This window comes from Salvelinus alpinus, chromosome 13 (genome assembly GCF_045679555.1).
Source record: "Salvelinus alpinus chromosome 13, SLU_Salpinus.1, whole genome shotgun sequence".
Taxonomy (NCBI): Eukaryota; Metazoa; Chordata; class Actinopteri; order Salmoniformes; family Salmonidae; genus Salvelinus; species Salvelinus alpinus.
Genome location: NC_092098.1, coordinates 36208119 through 36234685, shown reverse-complemented (window position 1 = coordinate 36234685; position 26567 = coordinate 36208119). Strand labels below are relative to the sequence as shown.

General features: G+C 42.1%; 1 protein-coding gene across 3 annotated transcripts; it reads right to left on the bottom strand.

The window, feature by feature from the left end:
- Positions 1 to 1212: 1212 nt before the first annotated feature.
- Positions 1213 to 26423, bottom strand: LOC139537594 (heat shock cognate 70 kDa protein-like). Of its 3 annotated transcripts, none has more exons than XM_071339076.1 (9): positions 26286 to 26423; positions 4604 to 4813; positions 4197 to 4402; positions 3947 to 4099; positions 3185 to 3740; positions 2769 to 2971; positions 2344 to 2542; positions 2008 to 2240; positions 1213 to 1901 (listed from the first exon to the last, which is right to left on the bottom strand). In XM_071339076.1, exons 2-9 carry the CDS (start codon positions 4806 to 4808, stop codon positions 1713 to 1715), a joined length of 1944 nt encoding a protein of 647 aa, XP_071195177.1. In that variant the 5' UTR covers positions 4809 to 4813; positions 26286 to 26423; the 3' UTR covers positions 1213 to 1712. The 3 variants fall into 3 exon arrangements, with proteins under 3 accessions (XP_071195177.1, XP_071195176.1, XP_071195178.1); XM_071339075.1 differs by lacking the exon at positions 26286 to 26423 and adding an exon at positions 13661 to 13817; XM_071339077.1 differs by lacking the exon at positions 26286 to 26423 and adding an exon at positions 5108 to 5298.
- Between the last annotated feature and the right edge of the window lie 144 nt (positions 26424 to 26567).

Genomic DNA, 26567 nt, shown 5'->3' with positions numbered 1-26567 from the left:
GGCTCCATGCAAGATCTCACCTCGTGGAGTTGCAATGATCATGAGAACGGTGAGGAATCAGCCCAGAACTACACAGGAGGATCTTGTCAATGATCTCAAGGCAGCTGGGACCATAGTCATCAAGAAAACAATTGGTAACACACTATGCCGTGAAGGACTGAAATCCTGCAGCGCCCGCAAGGTCCCCCTGCTCAAGAAAGCACATATACATGCCCGTCTGAAGTTTGCCAATGAACATCTGAATGATTCAGAGGACAACTGGGTGAACGTGTTGTGGTCAGATGAGACCAAAATGGAGTTCTTTGGCATCAACCCAACTTGCCGTGTTTGGAGGAGGAGGAATGCTGCCTATGACCCCAAGAAACCATCCCCACCGTCAAACATGGAGGTGGAAACATTATGCTTTGGGGGTGTTTTTCTGCTAAAGGGACAGGACAACTTCACCGCATCAAAGGGACGATGGACGGGGCCATGTACCGTCAAATCTTGGGTGAAAACCTCCTTCCCTCAGCCAGGGTATTGAAAATGGGTCGTGGATGGGTATTCCAGCATGACAATGACCCAAAACACACGGCCAAGGCAACAAAGGAGTGGCTCAAGAAGAAGCACATTAAGGTCCTGGAGTGGCCTAGCCAGTCTCCAGACCTTAATCCCATAGAAAATCTGTGGAGGGAGCTGAAGGTTCGAGTTGCGAAACGTCAGCCTCGAAACCTTAATGACTTGAAGAAGATCTGCAAAGAGGAGTGGGACAAAATCCCTCCTGAGATGTGTGCAAACCTGGTGGCCAACTACAAGAAACGTCTGACCTCTGTGATTGCCAACAAGGGTTTTGCCACCAAGTAGTAAGTCATGTTTTGCAGAGGGGTCAAATACTTATTTCCCTCATTAAAATGCAAATCAATTCATAACATTTTTGACATGCGTTTTTCTGGATTTGTTTGTTGTTATTCTGTCTCTCACTGTTCAAATAAACCTACCATTAAAATTATAGACTGATAATTTCTTTGTCAGTGGGCAAACGTACAAAATCAGCAGGGGATCAAATACTTTTTTCCCTCACTGTATGGTTAACATAATTTTCATCCTCATCAACCCATTCAGTGACCACTGATGCCTTGTGGATGGGGGCATTATTTGGCGTAGCCAAAACATGACCCTAAGCATGATGGGATGTCAATTGCTTATTTAACTCAAGAACCACGCCTGTGCAGATTATTATGGATAAGAGCGAGAATACTTTTATTTGTCAAACGGCAGTCAAGCATCGATCATCGTCACCAGAATAAGACCTTCGATATTTATTGGAAAGTACCATCAAGATCATCGTGCACTTTCACCACCCTGTGAAGTTCATAAGTTATTTCATTTGTAGCCTAATAAACTGCATGGTTTCGAGTCATAGTGGGAGGACCACACACACTATATCATTATGTGACTCCCAAGTTTTACTCTCATAAAAACTGTGGATGGAAGCGTGGTTAGTGACATAAATAATAATTTATTCTCCAGGACTCAAAATGTATAGACAGGCAAACTCTTCTTCCTTAAAATCCCACTATTTTTGACAGTGTACATATTCAAGTATTCAAAACACACATAGCAGCTTTTATCAGTTTAAAATTACTCAGCCAATGACCAGCCTTGGCTTTACAGATTGGGACTCTGGGGTGACATGCTTTGTGTTTACAGAGTGATGAGATGGGACATTGGGTTTAATCGACTTCCTCGATGGTGGGGCCTGAGGATCCACCACCTCCAGGAGCAGCACCGCCAGCGCCTGAGAAGCCTCCAGGCAATCCACCAGGCATGCCACCGGCACTCTGGTACAATTTGGTGATGATGGGGTTGCACACCTTCTCCAGCTCCTGTTGCTGGTGCTCATACTCTTCCTTCTCCGCAGTCTGTGAAAAAAAATATACAGGTTAAGATTGATTGATTTATTTGCCTTCTTGACACGTTATGGGTAATAACTTGGCTTAAATTAATGGGCACATCAATATACTGTACCTGGTTCTTATCCAGCCAGGCAATGATCTCATTGCACTTGTCCAGAATCTTGGTCTTGTCCTCGTCACTGATCTTGCCCTGCAGTTTCTCATCCTCCACAGTAGACTTCATGTTGAAAGAGTAGGACTCCAGGGAGTTCTTGGAGGAAACCTTGTCACGCTGCACATCATCCTCACACTTGTACTTCTCAGCCTCCTGGACCATACGCTCAATGTCCTCCTTGCTCAGGCGACCTGGTCAGACAAAAAAAAAAGTTAAGTTAAGGATACACTCACTATCCAAGTGGGCATCATATTGTAATAGCATTTCACTTTGGTCACATTTTATTGTGTCTACCTTTGTCATTGGTGATGGTGATCTTGTTCTCCTTGCCAGTGCTCTTATCAACGGCAGAGACATTGAGGATGCCGTTTGCGTCAATGTCGAAGGTGACCTCAATCTGAGGAACACCGCGAGGTGCAGGGGGGATTCCAGTCAACTCAAACTTGCCCAACAGGTTGTTGTCCTTGGTCATGGCCCTCTCACCCTCATACACCTGGAGGATACAGTCTATATTAGCTAAAACCATACATGGTCTTCAAATGAGAAGTACATTTCACTAAATAGTCACTTAGACATCCAACAAAGGTATTGGGACATATTTTGTCTTTCAACCTCTGGTGGAAACTACGAATGGCAAGAGTAAACTTAATCACAGCAAATGGCTAAAGTAATGAGGAAACATTGCCCTGAAATGTACATTTTATGCAGGGTCTTCTCACCTGAATGAGCACACCAGGCTGGTTGTCTGAGTAGGTGGTGAAGGTCTGGGTCTGCTTGGTTGGGATGGTGGTGTTACGTTTGATCAGGACGGTCATGACACCTCCAGCTGTCTCAATACCCAGGGACAGAGGGGTGACGTCCAGCAGAAGCAGGTCCTGGACATTTTCAGACTTGTCACCTGAGAGGATGGCTGCCTGGACAGCTGTAAAAGGGAATGGTGAGGTTAGACTCATGTCAAAACATAATTGTAGAGCCACAGTAACATTGTCGCTCAGACATTAAAAAAGGAAGGTGTTGTGCCATCTTTTGAGTACTAATGGCAGGAATAAACTTAATCACAGCTAAACTATTAGGTTAGGGCTAGTTATAGCAGCCCAATGACCACAGAGTGAACACAAGATGATCAGTGACCCACCTGCGCCATAGGCCACAGCCTCGTCGGGGTTGATGCTCTTGTTGAGCTCTTTGCCGTTGAAGAAATCTTGGAGCAATTTCTGGATCTTGGGGATACGAGTGGAGCCTCCGACCAGGACAATATCGTGGACCTGGGCCTTGTCCATCTTGGCATCACGGAGGGATTTCTCCACTGGGTCCAAGGTGCCACGGAAAAGGTCTGCATTGAGTTCCTCAAAGCGAGCTCTGGTGATGGAGGTGTAGAAGTCGATTCCCTCGTACAGAGAGTCAATCTCGATGCTGGCCTGGGTGCTGGAGGACAGGGTGCGCTTTGCCCTCTCACAGGCGGTGCGGAGACGGCGAACAGCTCTCTTGTTGTCACTGATATCTTTCTTGTACTTTCGTTTGAACTCTGCGATGAAGTGGTTGACCATGCGGTTGTCAAAGTCTTCTCCACCCAGATGGGTGTCTCCAGCAGTGGACTTGACCTCAAAGATGCCATCCTCAATGGTCAGGATGGACACGTCAAAGGTGCCGCCACCCAGATCAAAGATAAGGACATTCCTTTCAGCACCAACCTGAAACAGAAGAATGTTCAATATTTAAACGGTATGACACATGGCTAGCTCTCTATATATATATAATTATTGTCCCATGTACAGAGTGTTTGTGTATATATATAAATGAATGGCAGGAATAAAATTAATCATAGCGAATTTAATCTAGTTTGTCCAATTATTATTTCAATAGACCTTCCTGAGCTCTAAAAATATATGCGTCTCACCTTCTTGTCCAAGCCATAAGCAATAGCGGCAGCGGTTGGCTCATTGATGATTCGCAGAACGTTCAGACCAGAGATTGTTCCAGCGTCTTTGGTTGCTTGGCGCTGAGAGTCGTTAAAGTAAGCTGGCACTGTTACAACCGCATTTGATACAGTCTGCAAAAATGAGGGTAGAAAAAAAGAAGAAGTTGTGAATGAATACACAAACTGTCAATAAAAATCTGAAATAGACTGCAATGCAACTCAAACTCACCTTCCCGAGGTAGGCCTCTGCAATCTCTTTCATCTTGACCAACACCATGGAGGAGATTTCCTCAGGGTAGAAGCTCTTGGTCTCGCCTTTGTATTCAACCTCCACTTTGGGGCGTCCGCTGTCGCTGATGACGTTGAAAGGCCAGTGTTTCATGTCAGACTGAACCACGGTGTCCTCAAATCTTCTACCAATCAAACGCTTAGCATCTGGAATACGCAAATAAAAAGTATGTTAAAACGATTGCATTATAGACATACTCTGATCATAGCAGTTGATCTTTGGTTTCAAACTCAGACATCCAAGGTAGGTTATATAACCTCTGGTGGAAACTACAAATGGCAGGAATAAACTGCCTCACACCTTTACAAACATCTACCAATAATCACCATTGCAATACATAAACTTACCGAACACTGTGTTGCAGGGGTTCATGGCAACCTGATTCTTGGCAGCATCACCGATGAGCCTCTCAGAGTCAGTGAAGGCAACATAGCTTGGTGTGGTCCTGTTACCCTGGTCGTTGGCAATGATTTCAACCTTGCCATGCTGGAACACACCCACGCAGGAGTAAGTGGTCCCAAGATCAATGCCGACTGCTGTTCCCTTAGACATGGTTGCTGTGAAAACAGATAAATATTTAATGATGAGCAAAGTCTTTCCAATAGGTGGCAGTCATGATCACTCAAGGTAAAGTGACCCATAGAGACTTTGGACTGTAGTTTATGAGTCACTGTGGCTGCATTTACACAGGCAGCCCAATTCTGATATTTTTTTAACTAATTGGTCTTTTGACCAATCAGATCAGCTCTGATGTGGCAATATATTTTTCAAAGCTGTTCAGATTAGTCAAAAGAAAGTGGAAAAAACATCTGAATTGTGCTGCCTGGGTAGACGTAGCCACCATAGATTACATGTGCAACTTCCTTCATGGAGAAATATGCCAACTCGTGTTGAAATTCAATTCCTGAGAACGGCGACTAATCCGGTTCCAAAAAAGTCATAGGCCTTCAGTTTCATTTAAAGGGCGACTGCACTTCCTGATTTGGCCTTGTTTTAGATTTGATTCATAAAAAAATGCTAATGGCCTTGACAGAATTCAAAGGTGAGTTTGTTTTGGGGTGTGGCTTGATGTGGGTGTTTCCTGTGTGTACGCAGGTGGAAAGAGTTGGCCAAATTATTAGGCCAATTAGCTTCAGTCGGCTGGTGTGCGACCGTGGCAAAGTTGTTTTTACTTTGGATAGCCTATCTCTGGGGATAGTTAGGGGCCGTCAATTACACAATGTAAAAAGGGACAATATTTTCATGTTGCACATCTTTTAGTTGTCTCATCGAATGCTTTCAATATTTGTAAAGGAATTTCTACAATTTATAGTTGGTTTAAGGTTAAGTCATTGAAATTTGGAGCTATTGACCTTTTAAATTATTGTTCCATGTACACTGTGTAATTTAATGATGGTCCCTAACTAGCCCCATTGTGATATCGAATGTCAACCAAATTGACCATTGGCATTGCGATCTGAGTTCTGGATTGATGATTACTTGAGTTCTGCCAGTTGTGGGAATTTGTGCAGGATTAAACTAAACACAGCCCATGGAAAACTGTTACAGTACTCTTCATTCCATGACATAATTTTGTTTTCCTATCATCTTGCCAATCTCCGTTTTGTACGAGACATACTTTATGACCAAAATTTTCCTATTTAAACTTTGTAGTGAATTTTGACACTAGAATAAATGTTTGGCACATATTGATGCCACATAGGCCATTTTCAAAATGAGAAGTTGCTTTTTAGGTACAGTTGCTCTTTAAACTGATGGCAAAGGTGCATAAATATTGAGAAATTCAGATATGAACAATGTTCCTGCTAAACTGCACGCAGCTCTTGGACTGCAGTGCAGAAGAAATATCAGCGTGCACAGAGAAGCACAAGATTGAACTTCACTTCACTCAGTTTCCTCCTTTAATTAACACTATCAACGTTTTGTTCTACCTTGGGAATTGTGCTTGAATCAACACAATATTAGCCACTTCCAATGTAACATACCGAAAAACAAAGCAAACTATGCAAGAGATTTTCTTGTAGGCAGAACACATCGGAGTAGGATTCTACTGCATTAACAAGCATGACTCAGGCCCATACTCTACACAGACCGGCGCACCATAACCAATCCGAACTGCAGTTGGCCTATATGCAAATAGCCATTGCCATATATGGATCTGTGCTGTTCACTTTGAACTGGACTGTGTTTACTGCATGAGCGGTCACGAGTAGAGGTGCTTGTTTTGAGATCTGCATGTTGTCACCTGCATACATGTGTTCATATTCTTTGCTAGTTAGTGAGTTATTAGCCCAGTTAAAGCTAATTTCTATTCAATAATAGGGGAGTGAGCACAAAATGTGTGCATTTCTAGTCATCTTTGAAAAGCAAGGCAGTTAAATAGCTTTTTTTATGTTTTAAAGGGGCAGTGTTGTATTTTGAGTGGTCTTGAATAAGCTAAGTAGGCAATAGGAAGAGGGTAGCATAATTTGTCTGATTCTTTGTAATAATGGTATGGGAATAATAATGAATGTTATTTTGTAAAGTGGTTTCTTGCATCAAACAACAACATTTTCAGGACAAGTGGATAAACAGGTTCATGACAAGCCCTGCATGTTTTTTTTTAGAAGTCTCATGGAATGTAGGAAAACATTGAACAACACACACTTGCTGCTACTGTTGGTGAATGATAGAACAGCTATTTCCATGTTAAAATGTTATGGGATGCATTTTTTGTTTTGATGGTAGACCTCTCTGGTAGGCCACTCTGGTAGGCCTACACTTTGATCAAATAACCACAGTAGCCTACTTGGCCACTGTTAAAACTGTACCTTAAAGCGAGTAAAGCCTCAATGTTCACAGTAAACGCACGCCGGAAGTTGCACAGAATTTTCAAGTTTAAGTTGCGCTCAGCAGACCTGAAATTTGCTGAGTGCCGAAAAAATAGAGGTACCATTGGAAATGACATCCTTGTTTTTATTACTTCCCACAAAGTTCTAAACTGGCACATTGAACCAATCAGGACAATCTACTTTTTCGTTTTTTCAATTTGCCGCTGTCTTGGAGCTAGAATTTGAATCATGTAACGCCTTTACAATTTTTTTAACGGTGAGCAATGTACAATACGGTGAACTTAGCAAACGAGGCATTTGTGGTAAGTACATGGGGGCTGCCATCTTTATGCATCTTCGCCATTCATGTATGGGCTGGCATTGGATGGGCCAGGCAGCCATCTTAGGCAAGCAAGAGGTATACATGGTGCGCTGCCTTACCACTGTAAAGACTATGCTACTGCAGTCCCATGGGAAATTCACCATGTAGCAGAGGTTGACACATTGAGACAGCATGGGAATTTCCAAGGGCATACAAACCCATAGGGCTGTGGGTAATGGCACACTCAAGCTATTAGGAGTACACACAAAATAAGCTATGGTGCTTTTTTCATCTATGAACCTATAAATTATACTACAGTGAGCACCATCAACACTATTTAGCCTACTATTATTATGTTACACAATCAAATGTCAGAATGTCTTGCCTTGGCAATTGCATCATTGCACTTTCACCCAGTTTGGCATGGTTCGCAAATGCGATTTATCTTTATCTGGGATGATCCCTGACCATCTGGGGAGGCACGTGCTTTGCACGGTTGTGTCTAGATGGAATACAGCGACAGATGAGATTTACAATTGGAATACAGCGACAGACGAGATTTACAATTGAACTACCGCAAGAGTTGGACTTAACATTTTGAAGCCAGAGGATGAATGAGTCATATTTAACTGTTAGCTTTACACAAAGTAATTGTACATTCTCAGTTAATAAAATGTATGATTGTTTATTTTCGATGAAAGAGTTGATGATGGGTGTACTGTTGCATGCGTGTGCTCAGGCCCAGTCCTGGCTGTTCTGCCACCCTAGACTGGCCAAAGAAATTGTGCCCTCCTATAGACAGGCTGGTTGTTTAGCAACAAAACCAAGGCATGCGCAACTATGGGGCAAAACAAACAGGGTTGGCTTAGATTATTGACAACATCTAAACTATATTTAGTCTCCAATGTTTATTGAAAACGTAAATAAATTAGCACAATGAACACTTGTCTCTCAAATGCATTGTTAAAGTTGTTTGTTAGCTAGGGTGACCAGACCCGTTTTTGGTGGCCTGTCCCTGGCTGGAGCTGTCCCCGTTTTTAACTGTGTGTTAAAAACAGACCGCGAAGTGAAATAATATTTTACGTGGCAAGAAAGATCAGGCAGGAGCCTACCGGTTGATGTCTCAATCGTGTTGTGCTTGTTTTGGCCAACAGATGGGGCTGCTCGCTATAGCAGCTTCATTCACTCGTCTTCTACTAACTAACGTTACTTGCTTGCGCTAGTTTAATTATGGCTGCAATCCCGTTAACGGGATCGATATGACAACAGCCAGTGAAAGTGCAGGGCGCCAAATTCAAACAACAGAAATCTCATAATTAAAATTCCTCAAACATACAAGTATCTTATACCATTTTAAAGGTAATCTTGTTGTTAATCCCACCACAGTGTCCGATTTCAAAAAGGCTTTACAGCGAAAGCACCACAAACGATTATGTTAGGTCACCGCCAAATCACAGAAAAACACAGCCATTTTCCCAACCAAAGACAGGAGTCACAAAAAGCAGAAATAGAGATAAAATTAATCACTAACCTTTGATGATCTTCATCAGATGACACTCATAGGACATCATGTTACACAATACATGTATGTTTTGTTCGGTAAAGTTCATATTTATATCAAAAAATCTCAGTATACATTGGCGCGTTATGTTCAGTAGTTCCAAAAACATCCGGTGATTTTGCAGAGCCACATCAATTTCCAGAAATACTCATAATAAACGTTGATCAAAGATCAAGTGTTATACATGGGATTTTAGATCCACTTCTCCTTAATGCAACCACTTTGTCAGATTTCAAAAAAGCTTTACGGAAAAAGCAAACCATGCCATAATCTGAGGTCGGCGCTCAGAGCCCAATCAAGACACAAATATATCCGCCATATTGTGCAGTCAACAGAACTCAGAAATAACATTATAAATATTCACTTACCTTTGATGATCTTCATCAGAATGCACTCCCAGGAATCCCAGTTCCACAATAAATGTTTGATTTGTTCGGTAATGTCCATCATTTATGTCCAAATAGCTACTTTTGTTAGTGCGTTTGGTAAACAAATCCAAAGTCACGAAGCGTGTTCACTAAAAGCAGACGAAATGTCAAAAAGTTCCGTTACAGTAAGTAGAAACATGTCAAACGATGTATTGAATCAATCTTTAGGATGTTTTTAACATAAATCTTCAATAATGTTCCAACCGGAGAATTCCTTTGTCTTCAGAAATGCGATAGAACAGAGCTCGCTCTCACATGAACGCGCATGGTCAGCGCATGTTCAGGTCATGGTAGACCTTACTCAATCCCCTCTCATTCGGCCCCACTTCACAGTAGAAGCATCAGACAAAATGACCCATATCCCACTGTGTATTCGATAGGGGCTGAGTTGAAAATCGACCAACCTCAGATTTCCCACTTCCTGGTTGTATTTTTCTCTGTTTTTTGCCTGCCATATGAGTTCTGTTATACTCACAGACATGATTCAAACAGTTTTAGAAACTTCAGAGTGTTTTCTATCCAAATATACTAATATGCATATATTAGCAACTGGGACTGAGGAGCAGGCAGTTTACTCTGGGCACCTTTTCATCCAAGCTACTCAATACTGCCCCGCAGCCATAAGAAGTTAAGAGAAAATTGCTGTGGAGAACTAGCAAGTGTCAAGTGAATCCACAACATCACCACAAACGTCTTTTCAAGCCAGGTAAGCTACCATCGTTTGAGATACTAGCTAGTGATGTTATGTCACAATTTATTATATAGATAGATGATCTGCTCTATAAGGTTTTAAATAGGTTATGCTAGCTAACGTTAGCTATGTAGACTAAGTTAGCTAGCTAGGTTAGCTAGCTACTGTCATGGTAGCTAGGTTAAAAAACATTCACATGTAAACATGCAGTGGACGGGCTATTTTGAAAATATGATTATATTAAATGAATGCACAATTAATTATGATAATATTTATTTGTAGATTACAATTTTAATAGTTTGGCATTATAATAAGTAGTGTGAAAATATATATTTAGACATTTTCATGGATAACATTAGCATAGTGTTTTCTGTTAGAGTGGAGAAGAGGAAGACTGGATAGGAAAAAGAGTGAAGGAGATAGAGGAGGAAAGGTAAATATATGATTACAGAGCCTGCCAATTTATTATTCCAATGTTTTTGACAAAATATAAAAATAAGGCAAGCAATGGGAATCTGTTAACCAAAGTATTTTATCTAAGAGTGTACTATTTATTATTAAAGATTGGAGAGGAAGGAGAAGAGAGTGAGAAGGAAAAATTAAGGGAGTAAAAAGAGTGAAGCGAGGAGAGTGTAGAAGAGTGAGGTGGAAAGGTAATGAGAAGGAAAGGAAGAAAGAGAAGGAAGACGAGTGAAGAAAAGAGGAGGAGAAAGATTGGAGGAAAATAAAAAGTTAAGAGAGTAAGAAGAGTGACACATGGAGTGTGAAGAAGAGCAGACAGAGGAGGTACAATAGCCTTCCCAAGAAGAATATGATTTACCTGTGCACGAGGGTGTCTTTGCATACCACACTATGCGACACAATCATAGGTACAGATCTATGGACTGCACAGTACAACTGACACAGAAGCTTAATGAGCCAAAGTTTACATGTGCTAGGACAAAATGTGACGCCATAGTGAGTAACGTGTTAGCACCATGGGCAACTACTTTGGTAACACAGGTAACACAGACCTAGACCAGGTGGAATTTGTGTCCCTGTACATTGATGCGTCCAATCATGGATATGTAATGTTGCTGCCAATAGTAGTCAGATATTGTAAGATACAGTTGAAGTCAGAAGTTTACATACACTCAGGTTGGAGTCATTAAAACTAGTTTTTCAACCACTCCACAAATTTCTTGTTATCAAACTATAGTTTTGGCAAGTCGGTTAGGACATCTACTTTGTGCATGACACAAGTCATTTTTCCAACAATTGTTTACAGACAGATTATTTAACTTATAATTCACTGTATCACAATTCCAGTGGTTCAGAAGTTTACAGACACTAAGTTGACTGTGCCTTTAAACAACTTGGAAAATTCCAGAAAATTAAAGCTTTAGAAGCTTCTGACAGGTTAATTGACATAATTTGAGTCAATTGGAGTGTACCTGTGGATGTATTTCAAAACCTAACATCAAACTCAGTGCCTCTTTGCTTGACATCATGGGAAAATCAAAAGAAATCAGCCAAGACCTCATCAAAAAAGAATTGGACCTCCACAAGTCTGGTTCAACCTTTGGAGCAATTTCCAAACGCCTGAAGGTACCACGTTCATCTGTACAAACAACCACGCAGCCGTCATACCGCAAAGGAAGGAGACGCATTCTGTCTCCTAGAGATGAACGTACTTTGGTGCGAAAAGTGCAAATCAATCCCAGAACAACAGCAAAGGACCTTGTGAAGATGCTGGAGGAAACAGGTACAAAAGTATCTATATCCACAGTAAAACGAGTCCTATATTGACATAACCTGAAAGGCCGCTCAGCAAGGAAGAAGCCACTGCTCCAAAACCGCCATAAAAAAAGCCAGACTACGGTTTGCAACTGCACATGGGGACAAAGATCATACTTTTTGGAGAAATGTCCTCTGGTCTGATGAAACAAAAATAGAACTGTTTGGCCATAATGACCATCGTTAAGTTTGGAGGAAAAAGGGGGAGGCTTGCAAGCCGAAGAACACCATCCCAACCGTGAAGCACGGGGGTGGCAGCATCATGTTGTGGGCGTGATTTGCTGCAGGGGGGACTGGTGCACTTCACAAAATAGATGGCATCATAAGGCAGGAAATGTATGTGGATATATTGAAGCAACATCTCAAGACATCAGTCAGGAAGTTAAAGCTTGGTCATAAATGGGTCTTCCAAATGAACAATGGCATACTTCCAAAGTTGTGTCAAAATGGCTTAAGGACAACAAAGGCAATGCTACCAAATACTAATTGAGTGTATGTAAACTTCTGACCCACTGGGAATGTGATGAAAGAAATAAAAGCTGAAATAAATCATTCTCTCTACTATTATTCTGACATTTCACATTCTTAAAATGAAGTGGTTATCCTAACTGACCTAAACAGGGAATATTTATTAGGATTAAATGTCAGGAATTGTGAAAAACTGAGTTTTAATGTATTTCGCTAAGATGTATGTAAACTTCTGACTTCAACTGTATATGATGGCAGCACATCTGTGGAAACAAAACTGCTTGATTTTGTTGAATTTAAAGGAGAAACAGCAGAGGAAATTGCATCTGAGGTCCTGGTGGTCATCCAAAAATGTAACCTGGAAAACAAAGTCGTGGAATTCCCTGCCGACAACACAAATACCAACTTTGGAGGACTGAATAGGCTGGGGAGGATCAATGTCCATACCAATGTTAAAAATGCTCTGCAGCGGGAGGTGATTGGCTTAGGTTGTCCTGCCCACATCATTCATAACACGGCCAGAACAGCTTTGGATATGATACCCCTTGATGTTGAGTACCTGCTCACAAAGATATTTTCCTATTTTCACCGTCAGAGTAGAAAGACTGAAGAGCTTTTGTGAGTTTGTTGGCCAGGAGTATCATAACATTTTAGGACACAGCAATGTTTGCTGGCTGTCCATGCTCCCTGCTCTAGAAAGAGTGATGAAAATGTATGTGCCATTGAAATCCTTTTTTCTTTCTGAAGACAAATACCCTGTTGTCCTGCGAACAATGTTCAAAGATCCATTGACTCAAGTTTGGCTGGCCTTTGTCCATGGAAACCTGACCGTATTCAGTAACACGATCAAGATGCTTGAAGGTCAGGACCACTGTGCTGTGGAGTCAGCTGCAATTCTGAGAAACGTTGAGGCAAAATTGACTGCAAGACGTGATGACAACTTCATTCCAGTTTTGGTCAGAGGACTTCTGAGAGAGCTTGAGGAAAATAGAGCAATGTCTAAAGAGAGCTTTCTCAAAACATCTCAATCATTCTTCACTATGGCTGTGAACTATTTGCAAGCATGGGGAAAGCACACAGATAATCTAAAAGATTTACATTGTCTCCTTTTAAAAAGGCAACCTCAGCATGAAGAGATCCAGATTCCGACTTCAACTGTATATGATGGCAGCCCCAATGTGACCATCAATGAGGATGCATAAAGTTCCTAAAGGGGGGATCGCTTGAAGAATGGAAAACATCTGAGACACCGCTTAGTCAGAGCTGGAGCATGGTGGTTACCCACTTCAAAAAGAATGACATCCCACACACTAACCTGGCTGATTAGCGTCTGTTGTCATGTGCTTACCTGGAAGTAATGCACCAGTCGAGAGAGTGTTCTCCCAAATGAATGATATTTGGACAGCAGCAAGAAATGGGTTCACTGTTCCTACCATCAAGGCCGTGCTTATTGTGAAGACAAACTTCAACCTCCCTTGCCAGGAGTTCATGGAGAAGCTTGCCAAAGACAGAGGGAATCCTAAAGAAAATACATTCTTCTGAGAAATATACAGATTAGGTTGGTATAAGTATATTATGTAGTTACCAATCTCATCATCGTCTTATTTCTTTATTATGTTGTTAAGTATTTCACATATACAGTACTATTGTCTTTTTTAAATTTTGTTCATGTTCTCTTCCGCTCTTATTCTACCCAGGCTACCAGGACCACTGAATGGCTGTTCAGATTGGACAGTTCTGTCTTGTTTGTTGTGTTTCTGTAATATAGTTGTTTTCTCTGTCTATTACAGTGTGCCTGTTAGACTAAATACATGAAACCAGAATTGTCCACCATTTTTATTTCATAGATAATAACATTGGATATTTTAATGATATATTGACCACCGAACTGGAAATGTCCCTGGTTTTCATTTCATAAATCTGGTCACCTTATTGTTAGCTAGCTAGTGAATTTGAGCCATATTAACATTGAAATAGAATCAGTCAAAACATTTAAAAAAAGACATGGAATCAATAACAAGATGAAATGAGCCACTTATGATTCTCCCCATTTGGCAGTTTCTGGTCATTCTTGCTAGCAATCTGGCCAACCAGAATCACAAAACAGGAAGCACGCACATCCTTTTCCTTACTGTTGTCAGCTAACCGATCTATACCCAGCAAAATCTAGAATAGTCCCAGTAAGCAAAATTACATTGAAAAGACATCTAAAATACGTATTTTCCAGACGTTGAAGTTAGGTTCATTTTAAGTTCTGAATGAAAGTTGAAAAGACGTCATTTATAGACGTCTATTTTTGGACCAAATCAAGGCCAGTTCAGACCGGACCAAATCTGAACCAAACATTGATGTCAAAAATAGACATCCAAAAGAAATCGGCCCGTGCTTACTTGGGTGTAGCCTACAGTGTCAGCCCACAATGGAATTTAATGAATGCCCATCCATATGGTAGACCTACAGTTTGTAAAACAGGCAGTTGCATTGGCTTTATTAGTCCTGATTCCTGTAACTAATCAACTTGGCAATTTATGCTCTGAATATCAGATACCCAAATTCATCAGAAGTTACAGTGCCTTGCAAAAGTATTCACCCACCTTGGCATTTTTCCTATTTTGTTGAATTACAACCTGTTATTTAAATAGATTTTTATTTGGATTTCATGTAATGGGCATACACAAAATAGTCCAAATTGATGAAGTGAAATGAAAAAAATAACTTGTTTCCAAACCAAATATAAAATGTAAAGAGGAAAAGTGGTGCGTGCATATGTATTCACTCCCTTTGCTATGAAGCCCCTAAATAAGATCTGGTGGAACCAATTACGTTCAGAAGTCACATAATTAGTTAAATAAAGTCCACCTGTGTGCAATCTAAGTGTCACATTATCTGTCACATGAACTCAGTATATATACACCTGTTCTGAAAGCCCCCAGAGTCTGCAACACCACTAAGCAAGGGGCACCACCAAGCAAGCGGCACCATGAAGACCAAGGAGCTCTCAAAACAGGTCAGGGACAAAGTCGTGGAGAAGTACAGATCAGGGTTGGGTTATAAAAAAATATCTGAAACTTTGAACATCCCACGGAGCACCATTAAATCCATTATTAAAAAATGGAAAGAATATGGCACCACAAAAAACCTGCCAAGAGAGGGCCGCCCACCAAAACTCACGGACCAGGCAAGGAGGGCATTAATCAGAGGCAACAAAGAGACCAAAGATAACCCTGAAGGAGCTGCAAAGCTCCACAGCGGAGATTGGGGTATCTGTCCATAGGACCACTTTAAGCCGTACACTCCACAGAGCTGGGCTTTACAGAAGAGTGGCCAGAAAAAAGCCATTGCTTAAAGAAAAAAATAAGCAAACACGTTTGGTGTTTGCCAGAAGGCATGTGGGAGGCTCCCCAAACATATGGAAGAAGGTACTCTGGTTAGATGACAAATATGTAGCTTTTTGGTCATCAAGGAAAACGCTATGTCTGGGGCAAACACAACACCTCTCATCACCCCGAGAACACCATCCCCACAGTGAAGCATGTTGGTATGTTTTTCATCGGCAGGGACTGGGAAACTGGTCAGAATTTAAGGTATGATGGATGGCGCTAAATACAGGGAAATTCTTGAGGGGAACCTGTTTCAGTCTTCAAGAGATTTGAGACTGAGACAGAGGTTCACCTTCCAGCAGGACAATGACCCTAAGCATACTGCTAAAGAAACACTTGAGTGCTTTAAGGGGAAACATTTAAATGTCTTGGAATGGCCTAGTCAAAGCCCAGACCTCAATCCAATTGAGCATCTGTGGTATGACTTAAAGATTGCTGTACACCAGCAGAACCCATCCAACTTGAAGGAGCTAGATCAGTTTTGCCTTGAGGAATGGGCAAAAATCCCAGTGGCTAGATGTACCAAGCTGATAGAGACATACCCCAAGAGACTTGCAGCTGTAATTGCTGCAAAAGGTGGCTCTACGAAGTATTGACTTTTGGGGGGGGGGGTGAATAGTTATGCACGCTCAAGTTCTGTTTTTTTTGTCTTATTTCTTGTTTGTTCCACAATAAAAAATATTTTGCATCTTCAAAGTGGTAGGCATGTTGTGTAAATCAAATGATACAAACCCCCCAAAAAATCTATTTTAATTCCAGGTTGTAAAGCAACAAAATAGGGAAAATGCCCAGAGGGGTGAATACTTTCACAAGCCACTGTATCCTGAGCCTATAGAACTCTACAGTGGAGGTGTCATAATACCCATAAAACCTAGGGGTCAAAGAGTGAAACGGTTCCAATTGTTTTTCCACCATACATTTTTCCCATAGGGAATTTTAGGAAAAAAAGTCAGTGTTTCGTGTAGGCTTAGTCTGGCATGTCGTTTTGATAACCATGTAAATCTATTTTCTCTCAGATTCAAAAATGCTAATTAGCATCAAAGTAGACATCATGCAAGACTAAAAAATCCCTGCAAGCTCCTGCACGTCATCTCTAGCTGACACCTTTGCTAACAGGTATTGTGTCAATTTAAAACTTGCACAAGACAGTTCCCAGAATTGTCAACTTAAAGAAATATAGCCAATTTGTTCAGTCCTGTGTAGCTCAGTTGGTAAAGCATGGCGCTCACAGCACCACCGTTGTGGTTTCGATTCCCATGTGGGACCAGTACGAAAAAAGTATTCAAATGTATGCACTCACTAATGTAAGTCGCTCTCAATGAATAAAATGTAAATGTAAAAATGCAGGCTAATATATTGATAAGTCACCTTGTCTTGGAGAGATTTATACGATTATCAAAACATCACGCCAGGGTAAGCCTACATGAAACACAGTCCTTATTTTAAGTGTTTCTAAACTCCCCTACGGGGAAAAATGTATGGTGGAAAAACAATTGGAACCATTTCCTTGTTTGACCACTAGGTTTTATGGGTATTATGATTCATACTGTGGTACTCTATTTGCAATGTGTTTAGCCTACAGCAGGAAATGCAGTAGTATATTATTTTTCGCTATGATCAGCTCATCAAAAATTGACAGATACAAACTGGAAACCACTGATCATGACAAATTTAGCACACACGGTGAAACTCCTGGACTGCAGTTGTGATTAGCCTGATTGACAAAGTGGGTACTGTTCATCAAAGGGCGGCATCAGCGCTCCCCTAAAAATCCTATATACCACTGGTTGAGAGAAATGGTCATTGTTTTTGGGCAGAATTATGTGAGGTTTTGTGTGTCAATTAGGCGGCCGCGTAATCCTGCCTAATGGGCGGGCCGGCCCTGAGTGTGCTTACTGTGACTGTCAACCTGATATTGGCTACTCTAGCCCAACTACTTCCCACACCGTTGCTGGACCGCAGTGCTTGTTGTTACCGTTCATTCTTGACATCTACATGGTTATCGGTATTAGTTATTTCTTGTATAGGGTAGTATCCTACTTTTTATCAAACCACGGGAGGGAAGAAAATTGGCAACGTTGTCAGCATACTTCAGTTTGGCTAGCGTCTAGCCGAGCTCAACTAGCCGAATGAGTGTGCTCGCATACTCCTTTAAAAGACCTTCGCTTGAATTACGAGAAAAGCCAGTAGACACTTACTCAAAATAGTCATTAAATGAAGATAACTGAAGAACTCTGTCATTCATTTTGACGTTTTTGTCGAGATCTTAGTTGTGCAATTTTTCATCTGAGGTTGATTGGTGCAGTATTTCTCAAGTGAAGAAATGTGCATGAGATCGAGTCGTCTCTTGTTGAATGACAACAGGCACTTCATTAAAGAATCGCTACTTTTGACCAATCGCTGATGAGGAAGCGTAGGATTTGTCTACAGACTTCGGCTTGCCTCAACATTATTTTTGCCGAAGTCCAAAACGAACAAAAACATCACAAAATATCTTCATATGTATGCGGAAATTATTTAGTCTGGGAAGCATACGGACGCCTTTAGCAGCCACCGGCAACAACGTAAATACTGCTACCTAGTAGGAAGCGCTCACGTCGGCAAGCACCTCGATACAACACCGGTGAATTAGTCATTCCCACCAGCTTGTCATCGTGCTTCCTGATGGCAGTGACGTTAGCTAAATTGGCATGTCACTTACATCCCATATGAATACTACCTAGCTGTCATTACAGATGAATGAGGAGTCTATAGTTAAAAGTATAAAGGCAACATTGTGCTGCCCTCTTCATTGGCTTTCGATACTGTTGATCAGTCACTGCTAATTGAGATGCTTTCCTCAATTGGTCTAGACCAGGCTGCATGTAACTGGTTTTAAAATTACTTGACAGATGGAAATCAATGTATATCTACTGACGGTGTTCAAACAGGTTTCCTGGATATTACGAAAGGTGTCCCGCAGGGGTCGATTCTGGGTCCTGTACTTTTTACTATTTACATTAAGAATATCGAATGTTAAAAAAAATGTAGCCTGCACTTGTATGCCGATGATACTGTTGTGTATGCTTTTGCCCCCACAGTTGACCAGGCTCTAGCTGAACTACAGTCTGTCATCATTGTATTACAGAAAAGCTTTATTGACCTGAAATTAGTACTGAATGCAGGTAAAACTAAGTATATGTTGTTCTCTAGAGCGCATAAAAATAAGTCTGATTTAACCATATGTACTTGATCGTGTCCATGCTTGCAAATATCTTGGCATACAGTATTGATAGGTGAAAAGCTGTCTTTTAAAAAGCATATTGATGAGTTAGTTAAGAAGCGGAGAATAAAAATGGGCTTATTCTATAGAAATAGGTCCTGCCTTTCGCTAAATAATAGAACGCAGATTATTCAGTCAACGTTCCTCTCGGTCCTAGACCATGGCGACATCTATATGAATGCAGCTGCCACTTCATTAAAGCGGTTAGATGCAGTTTATCATAGCGCACTACATTTTATTACGGTGACAATGTTAGTAGTTGATTGGCCCTCTTTGATGTCACGTAGGTTGATACATTACCATTTTGGCATTTATAAAGACCTTTTGCAAAAAGTCCCACTGTACCTAACATCATTACTAAACTTTAGACATAAGAATTACCACACCTGGTCTCAGGGATGGCTAACTCTGAAAATTCTGTCTCTACTGAGTTAGGTAAATCAGCTTTCTGTTTTCTTGCACCTTATTTGTGGAACAATCTTCAAAATGTTCTTAAATGGGATGTTCTGGTGCCTCTAGGGCAGGTATTCCCAAACTGGGGTACGCCCAATGCCGTCGGGGTAAGCCAAATAAAAATGTGATTCACATTTATTTTTTTAAACATTTGGGTGTTTTTTTTTTCTTGCCTGAGTAGCCTCGTTTCATTGCCAAAAATAAAATCTAGTGTTCAGCGAAATAACAACACAATGTCAAATACAGGTAGCCTAGTCAAATAATTAACATCCAATCACATTAAGTGTTACTCTCTCGCTGGAAACCTTCACTATTGCGCAGACATTTAGAAACAAAACATGACAATTTGAAAATTAAGCCACAGGAGTTTTTGGAGTGACAATAAAGACAACCTTCGAGTAGTAAGACATGCATAAAAGCAACAGATACCATTAATAAGAAGGGGCTAGTAGCGTCCTATATGGTGAGCTACCGAGTGGCTAGGACAGGCAAGTCCCATACTATTTGGAGGACTTAATTCTTCCTGCTGCCCCGGATATGGCTGGGACAATGCTGGGGGAAAAGGCCCAAAAAACTATACAGACAATGCCTTCATCAAACAACACTGTTTCACGACACATCAGTGACATGGCAGGAGATGTTCTATATCGTGGAGCTCCGCCCCATAGGGGAGCTCTGCTCCTTGTGGTTTACCCCGCTGCCTAGGCAGTGAATAACCTGAGAAATTATGCACACACCTGCAGCCAATAGGAGTACAGGTGTACCTATATAAGGGGACGCCTCCCCTCAATCAGCCTACCATTATCTTCATCGACAGGACTGGCCTGAAGAAGCCTAGAAGAGAAGAGAGAAGTCTCAGGATGAACCCGCTGTCGAGCTCCTGGTCTCGACATCGTCCTTCAATGAGCACGCATTTTCCACACCAAAAGCTCTTTTAAGAGCTCAGTGTCGCTGCTCCACTATGGCGGCTATGGACCTGCACGACTTAGTGGGACAAAAAAGTATTTAGTCAGCCACCAATTGTGCAAGTTTTCCCACTTAAAAAGATGAGAGAGGCCTGTAATTTCCATCATAGGTACACTTCAACTATGACAGACAAAATGAGGGAAAAAATTCAGAAAATCACATTGTAGGATTTTTTATGAATTTATTTGCAAATTATGGTGGAAAATAAGTATTTGGTCACCTACAAACAAGCAAGATTTCTGGCTCTCACAGACCTGTAACTTCTTCTTTAAGAGGCTCCTCTGTCCTCCACTCGTTACCTGTATTAATGGCACCTGTTTGAACTTGTTATCAGTATAAAAGACACCTGTCCACAACCTCAAACAGTCACACTCCAAACTCCACTATGGCCAAGACCAAAGAGCTGTCAAAGGACACCAGAAACAAAATTGTAGACCTGCACCAGGCTGGGAAGACTGAATCTGCAATAGGTAAGCAGCTTGGTTTGAAGAAATCAACTGGGAGCAATTATTAGGAAATGGAAGACATACAAGACCACTGATAATCTCCCTCGATCTGGGGCTCCACGCAAGATCTCACCCCGTGGGGTCAAAATGATCACAAGAACGGTGAGCAAAAATCCCAGAACCACACGGTCCTAGTTAATGACCTGCAGAGAGCTGGGACCAAAGTAACAAAGCCTACCATCAGTAACACACTACGCCGCCAGGGACTCAAATCCTGCAGTGCCAGACGTGTCCCCCTGCTTAAGCCAGTACATGTCCAGGCCCGTCTGAAGTTTGCTAGAGAGCATTTGGATGATCCAGAAGAAGATTGGGAGAATGTCATATGGTCAGATGAAACCAAAATATAACTTTTTGGTAGAAACTCAACTCGTCGTGTTTGGAGAACAAAGAATGCTGAGTCGCATCCAAAGAACACCATACCTACTGTGAAGCATGGGGGTGGAAACATCATGCTTTGGGGCTGTTTTTCTGCAAAGGGACCAGGACGACTGATCCGTGTAAAGGAAAGAATGAATGGGGCCATGTATCGTGAGATTTTGAGTGAAAACCTCCTTCCATCAGCAAGGGCATTGAAGATGAAACGTGGCTGGGTCTTTCAGCATGACAATGATCCCAAACACACCGCCCGGGCAACGAAGGAGTGGCTTCGTAAGAAGCATTTCAAGGTCCTGGAGTGGCCTAGCCAGTCTCCAGATCTCAACCCCATAGAAAATCTTTGGAGGGAGTTGAAAGTCCGTGTTGCCCAGCAACAGCCCTAAAACATCACTGCTCTAGAGGAGATCTGCATGGAGGAATGGGCCAAAATACCAGCAACAGTGTGTGAAAACCTTGTGAAGACGTACAGAAAACGTTTGACCTCTGTCATTGTCAACAAAGGGTATATAACAAAGTATTGAGATAAACTTTTGTTATTGACCAAATACTTATTTTCCACCATAATTTGCAAATAAATTCATTAAAAATCATACAATGTGATTTTCTGGATTTTTCTTTCTCATTTTGTCTGTCATAGTTGAAGTGTACCTATGATGAAAATTACAGGCCTCTCTCATCTTTTTAAGTGGGAGAACTTGCACAATTGGTGGCTGACTAAATACTTTTTTGCCCCACTGTATGTTTCGTGTGCTTAGGTTCACAGCGCGCTAGGGGCGGCCTCACAGATCCACCGAAATGCCCTAGCTGCGCCCTCCTTTCTTAAAGGAGAGGAAGCAGCGGTGGGCATTTCAGGGTAGATCTCCCTCCAGAGGACGCCATGTCTGTGTTAGCCTCAGGTTCTGAGGCGTCATATGATGACGGCGCTTCTAGAGAAGACGAGGATGTTGGGAAGTGTCTGGATTTTTCTCTGGAAAACTCCACTCTACTGACCAAGGTTGAAAAAAAAAAATGCCACAGAGAATGTGTACACCGTGTGCTGTCATGTCAAGGGCGTGCTCTCTTTCCTACAGTTCATGTTTGACAAGCAGCGCTCACCGACCACTATTAAGGTGTTCGCGGCAGCGATTTCAGCTTGTCATGAGAGGTTTGGCATAGACACCGTCTTCTGTCACCCTCTATTGAAATGGTTTCTATTGGGAACGCAGCGGCTTAGGCCAATGCCTAGAGCCACGCTGCCCCAGTGGGATTTAACTTTGGTACTCGAGGCGTTCTGCGAGACGCCGTTCGAGCCACTGAATCAAATCCCCCTCAAGATGTTCTCTGAAGACGGCACTGTTGCTTGCTTTGACTACGGCCAAGCGCGTCAGTGATTTGGGTGCTCTTTCGACGAGACCCGACTGCCTTGCCATTAACGGCGATCTGAGCAGAGCGGTGTTACGTCCTAACCCTGCATTTATTCCGAAGGTTATTAAGAGATTTTATAGGTCACAGACCGTTGAGCTGTGGGCCTTCTCCCCCCCTCCCCATGTGGAGCGGAGAGAGGAGAGGCTTCATCGCCTGTGCCCGGTGCGCGCCTTGGCGTGCTACGTGTAACGCACAGCAACGATTAGGTCATCGCTTCAGCTATTTGTGTGTCACAGTGCTAGTACACTGGATAGACCACTTTCAAAACAGCGGCTGTCTCATTGGCTTTGTGAAGGCAATGAGATGGCTTATGAGGCGGCAGGGTGGCCACTGCCTCAGGGAATAAGAGCCCACTCAACTCGTGGAGTAGCGGCGTCTACGGCCCTTTTTTAGAGGAACAGGGGTAGAGGATATTTGTGCAGCGGCGCCGTGGGCGTCACTGTCTCCTTTTATCCGATTCTACCTGTTAGACATGTCGTATAACTCTCTAGCTCGTTCTGTACTCAGCATGGCTGAAGTGAAAACTTGAATTTAGAAAAGATGCAGGACGATCAGGACGGCAGGTTTCCCATTAGGTCTGCTCTTTTTGTCAAAGAGAGAGACGTGTGACATGACCTTTGTCTGACACTGTCAGTACAACAGGGAATGTTGAAACTGCCCACCAGTGTATCACTGTGTTGGGGAGGAGTGATGAGGGAAATAGTGCTGTAACTAGTATTACTTTACTATTAAACCGGTCACTAAATTTGATAGAATATTGAGGTATCATCTATCTGCTGAGGCAGAGTAGGTGGCCCATATTCTATTATCTGCCCACGAATCATTGGCTTTGGCTGTGGATTGAGTGTGGCGGGTTACACTGAGAAATCAGTGAGTAGGTCTTCTAAATTGGTTTAGCCTATACTCAGCTTTGCTGGTAGGAAGGCGAGAACTAAGGCGGGAAACGCAGGATCAATGGACAGGGTTTCCATCAGGTCCGCTTTCTCCTATTAGAATAACTACATGACATGACTCCTGGCTGAGGGTGTAGCACAGTAGAGCCATGTGTTGTATCCTGCCCACAAGTCTATGACTGTGTTTGGGCGGAAGGATTAGGGATATAGTTTCTGTAACTGGTGTTACAGTACTTTTAGACTAATCTTTAGTATTGACAGTTTTGAGCTCATCTATCTGCTGGTACAGATTAGTATGACTCATTATGTTATTCTGCCCACTAGTCATTGGCTATGCCTTTAGACTGAGTAGGGCGGATTAGACCGAGGACGCAGTACATTGTGACAGTCTGTTTTCACAGTGTGTTACAGTACTGCGGGATTTGGTCGCAGCCATTGCTGGGCCCGACCTGTTCATTAAGTGGGAAGAGTTAGGCTCGGCAGGGAGCACATTTTGGAGCGTTGAGCTCCCCTATGTGGCGGAGCTCCACAATAGAACGATAGTTACCGGAGTTGTAACTCCAGTTCTATGAGTGGAGCGGAGCCCCATTAGGCCTTAAGGCCCTGCCGACCCCCAGTCTCGCTGAAGATAATTTCTCGGGAGGCTGATTGAGGGGTATTCTGTGCGTTACAGCTGGAAGAGTCAACAGATGTAGCGGGCCTGGCACAGCTCCTGGTATATGTCCATTACGTTTATGGGGGGTCAATTAAGGAAGACATCCTCTTCTGCAAACCACTGGAAACCAGGACAACAGGAGTGGATATTTTTTAAGTACTGGACAGCTTTGTGACATAAAATGGACTTTGGTGGTCAATATGTGTTGGTATCTGTACTGATGGCACAAAAGCCATGACAGGGAGACATAGTGGAATGCCTGACAGCTTGAAAGATGTTTTGGACACTACAGTGAAAATTATTATCTTTGTTAAAGCAAGGCCCCTGAACTCTCATGTATTTTCTGCACTATGCAATGATATGGGCAGCAACCATGTAACGCTTTTACAACATTTAGAAGTGCGCTGGTTATCAAGGGGCAAAGTATTGACACGTTTTTTTGAATTGAGAGACGAGCTTAAAGTTTTCTTTACTGACCATAATTTTCACTTGTCTGACCACTTGCATGATGACGAGTTTCTCACACGACTGGCCTATCTGGGTGATGTTTTTTTCTCGCCTGAATGATCTGAATCTAGGATTACAGGGACTCTCTGCAGCTATATTCATTGTGCGGGACAAAATTGAGACTATGATTAAGAAGTTGGAGCTATTCTCTGTATGCATTAACAAGGAGAACACACAGGTATTTCCATCATTGTATGATTTTTTTGTGTGCAAATGAACTCAAGCTTACGGACAATGTCAAATGTGATATAGCGAAGCACCTGAGTGAGCTGGGTGTGCAATTACACAGGTACTTTCCAAAAACGGACGACACAAACAACTGGATTCGTTATCCCGTTCATGCACTGCCTCCAGTCCACTTACCGATATCTGAACAAGAGAGCCTCATCGAAATTGCAACAAGCGGTTCTGTGAAAATTGAATTTAATCAGAAGCCACTGCCAGATTTCTGGATTGGGCTGCGCTCAGAGTATCCTGCCTTGGCAAGTCGTGCTGTTAAGACACTGATGCCCTTTGCAACCATGTACCTATGTGAGAGTGGATTCTCGGCCCATACTAACATGAAAACTAAATACAGGCACAGACTATGTGTGGGAAATGATTTAAGATTGAGACCCTCTCTAATACAACCCAACAATGCAGAGTTATGTGCATCCTTTCAAGCACACCCTTCTCATTAACCTGTGGTGAGTTATTCACAATCTTCGATGAACAAATAAGGTTTTATATGTAAGATGGAAAAATTATTGATTATTATTATATTATTATTTGTGCCCTGGTCCTATAAGAGCTCTTTGTCACTTCCCACAAGCCGGGTTGTGACAACAACTCACACTAATTCTTATGTTTAATAAATGTATCATATAGTGTGTGTGGCAGGCTTACAACAATGGCAAAAAAACACATTTGAGAGTGCGCTGACCCTGGTACTAGAGGGGGTACGCAGCTGGAGGTTGAATGTTTGAAGGGGTATAAAAAGTTTGGGAACCTCTGCTCTAGGGCAGCTCTAAGCTGATTGAGGACCTAATTACTAATGAATGTGGTCCTCGATCAGCTTAGAGCTGCAATAGAGGGACTCTATTGCCATAGCAACGGAAAGCGCCAAATTGCTGGCTGGTTTCAAAACATCCAGTCCAAACTCTCGCGCTATTTCAGTGGTAAATTTCATCTGTCGCAAGTCACGACCGTTTTATACCCTCCCCCACCCGGGATTCTGAAGGACAACGCAGTAAGTACTGCAGTACAGCTGGCTCCGCATCCATGCGCATATCAATTAATTGCGGCCATTTCACCGGTACCCTATTACATTTTCTAGAGACTGCTCTGGCATCTCTTAGCTGTCGTCTCGGAGAATGGTTGAATAGACCCACAAGTGAATACAACAATGTAGACATCAAATTATCTTAAATCAACAAATAGGTATATACATGTGGATTCTAATTATAAGAAAACACTGATACAAAAGTGAATATGGGTAGCCAATAAACAATTGTAGGAAACGTCACATTACATATGCCTATAACTGACAAAGATGTAGGATATACCAGATTAACATTTTGTTGTTTTAATTACCTGGATATGATGGACGCAATTCGGAATGAAAGCTGTTCGCAGTCTCCGCAACCCGATGAATGAGACGTAGCCTCTACCTCTATATATCTTCTTCCAATAACTCCTCACCTGCCGGTGAAAATAAATGTTGCACTTCTAGTATGTTCTAGCACACTGAAACTGATCTACAATCAGAATATAGCCACTATTGTTCATTGCGGAATACGTTATATGGCCATGTAAGGAATCAACCAGTACTAGGATCAGTTACATTTTTCTTTACGCTTTCCCTCAACGCATTGA

Coding starts and splice junctions, on each gene's coding strand:
- LOC139537594 (XM_071339075.1), bottom strand. CDS start 13,802: ATGAACTCCTGGCAAGGGAGGTTGAAGTTTGTCTTCACAATAAGCACG. Junction 4,403..4,603: donor CCCCTGCAACACAGTGTTCG/GTAAGTTTATGT, acceptor TGCGTATTCCAG/ATGCTAAGCGTTTGATTGGT. Junction 2,972..3,184: donor GGCTGTGGCCTATGGCGCAG/GTGGGTCACTGA, acceptor TCCCTTTTACAG/CTGTCCAGGCAGCCATCCTC.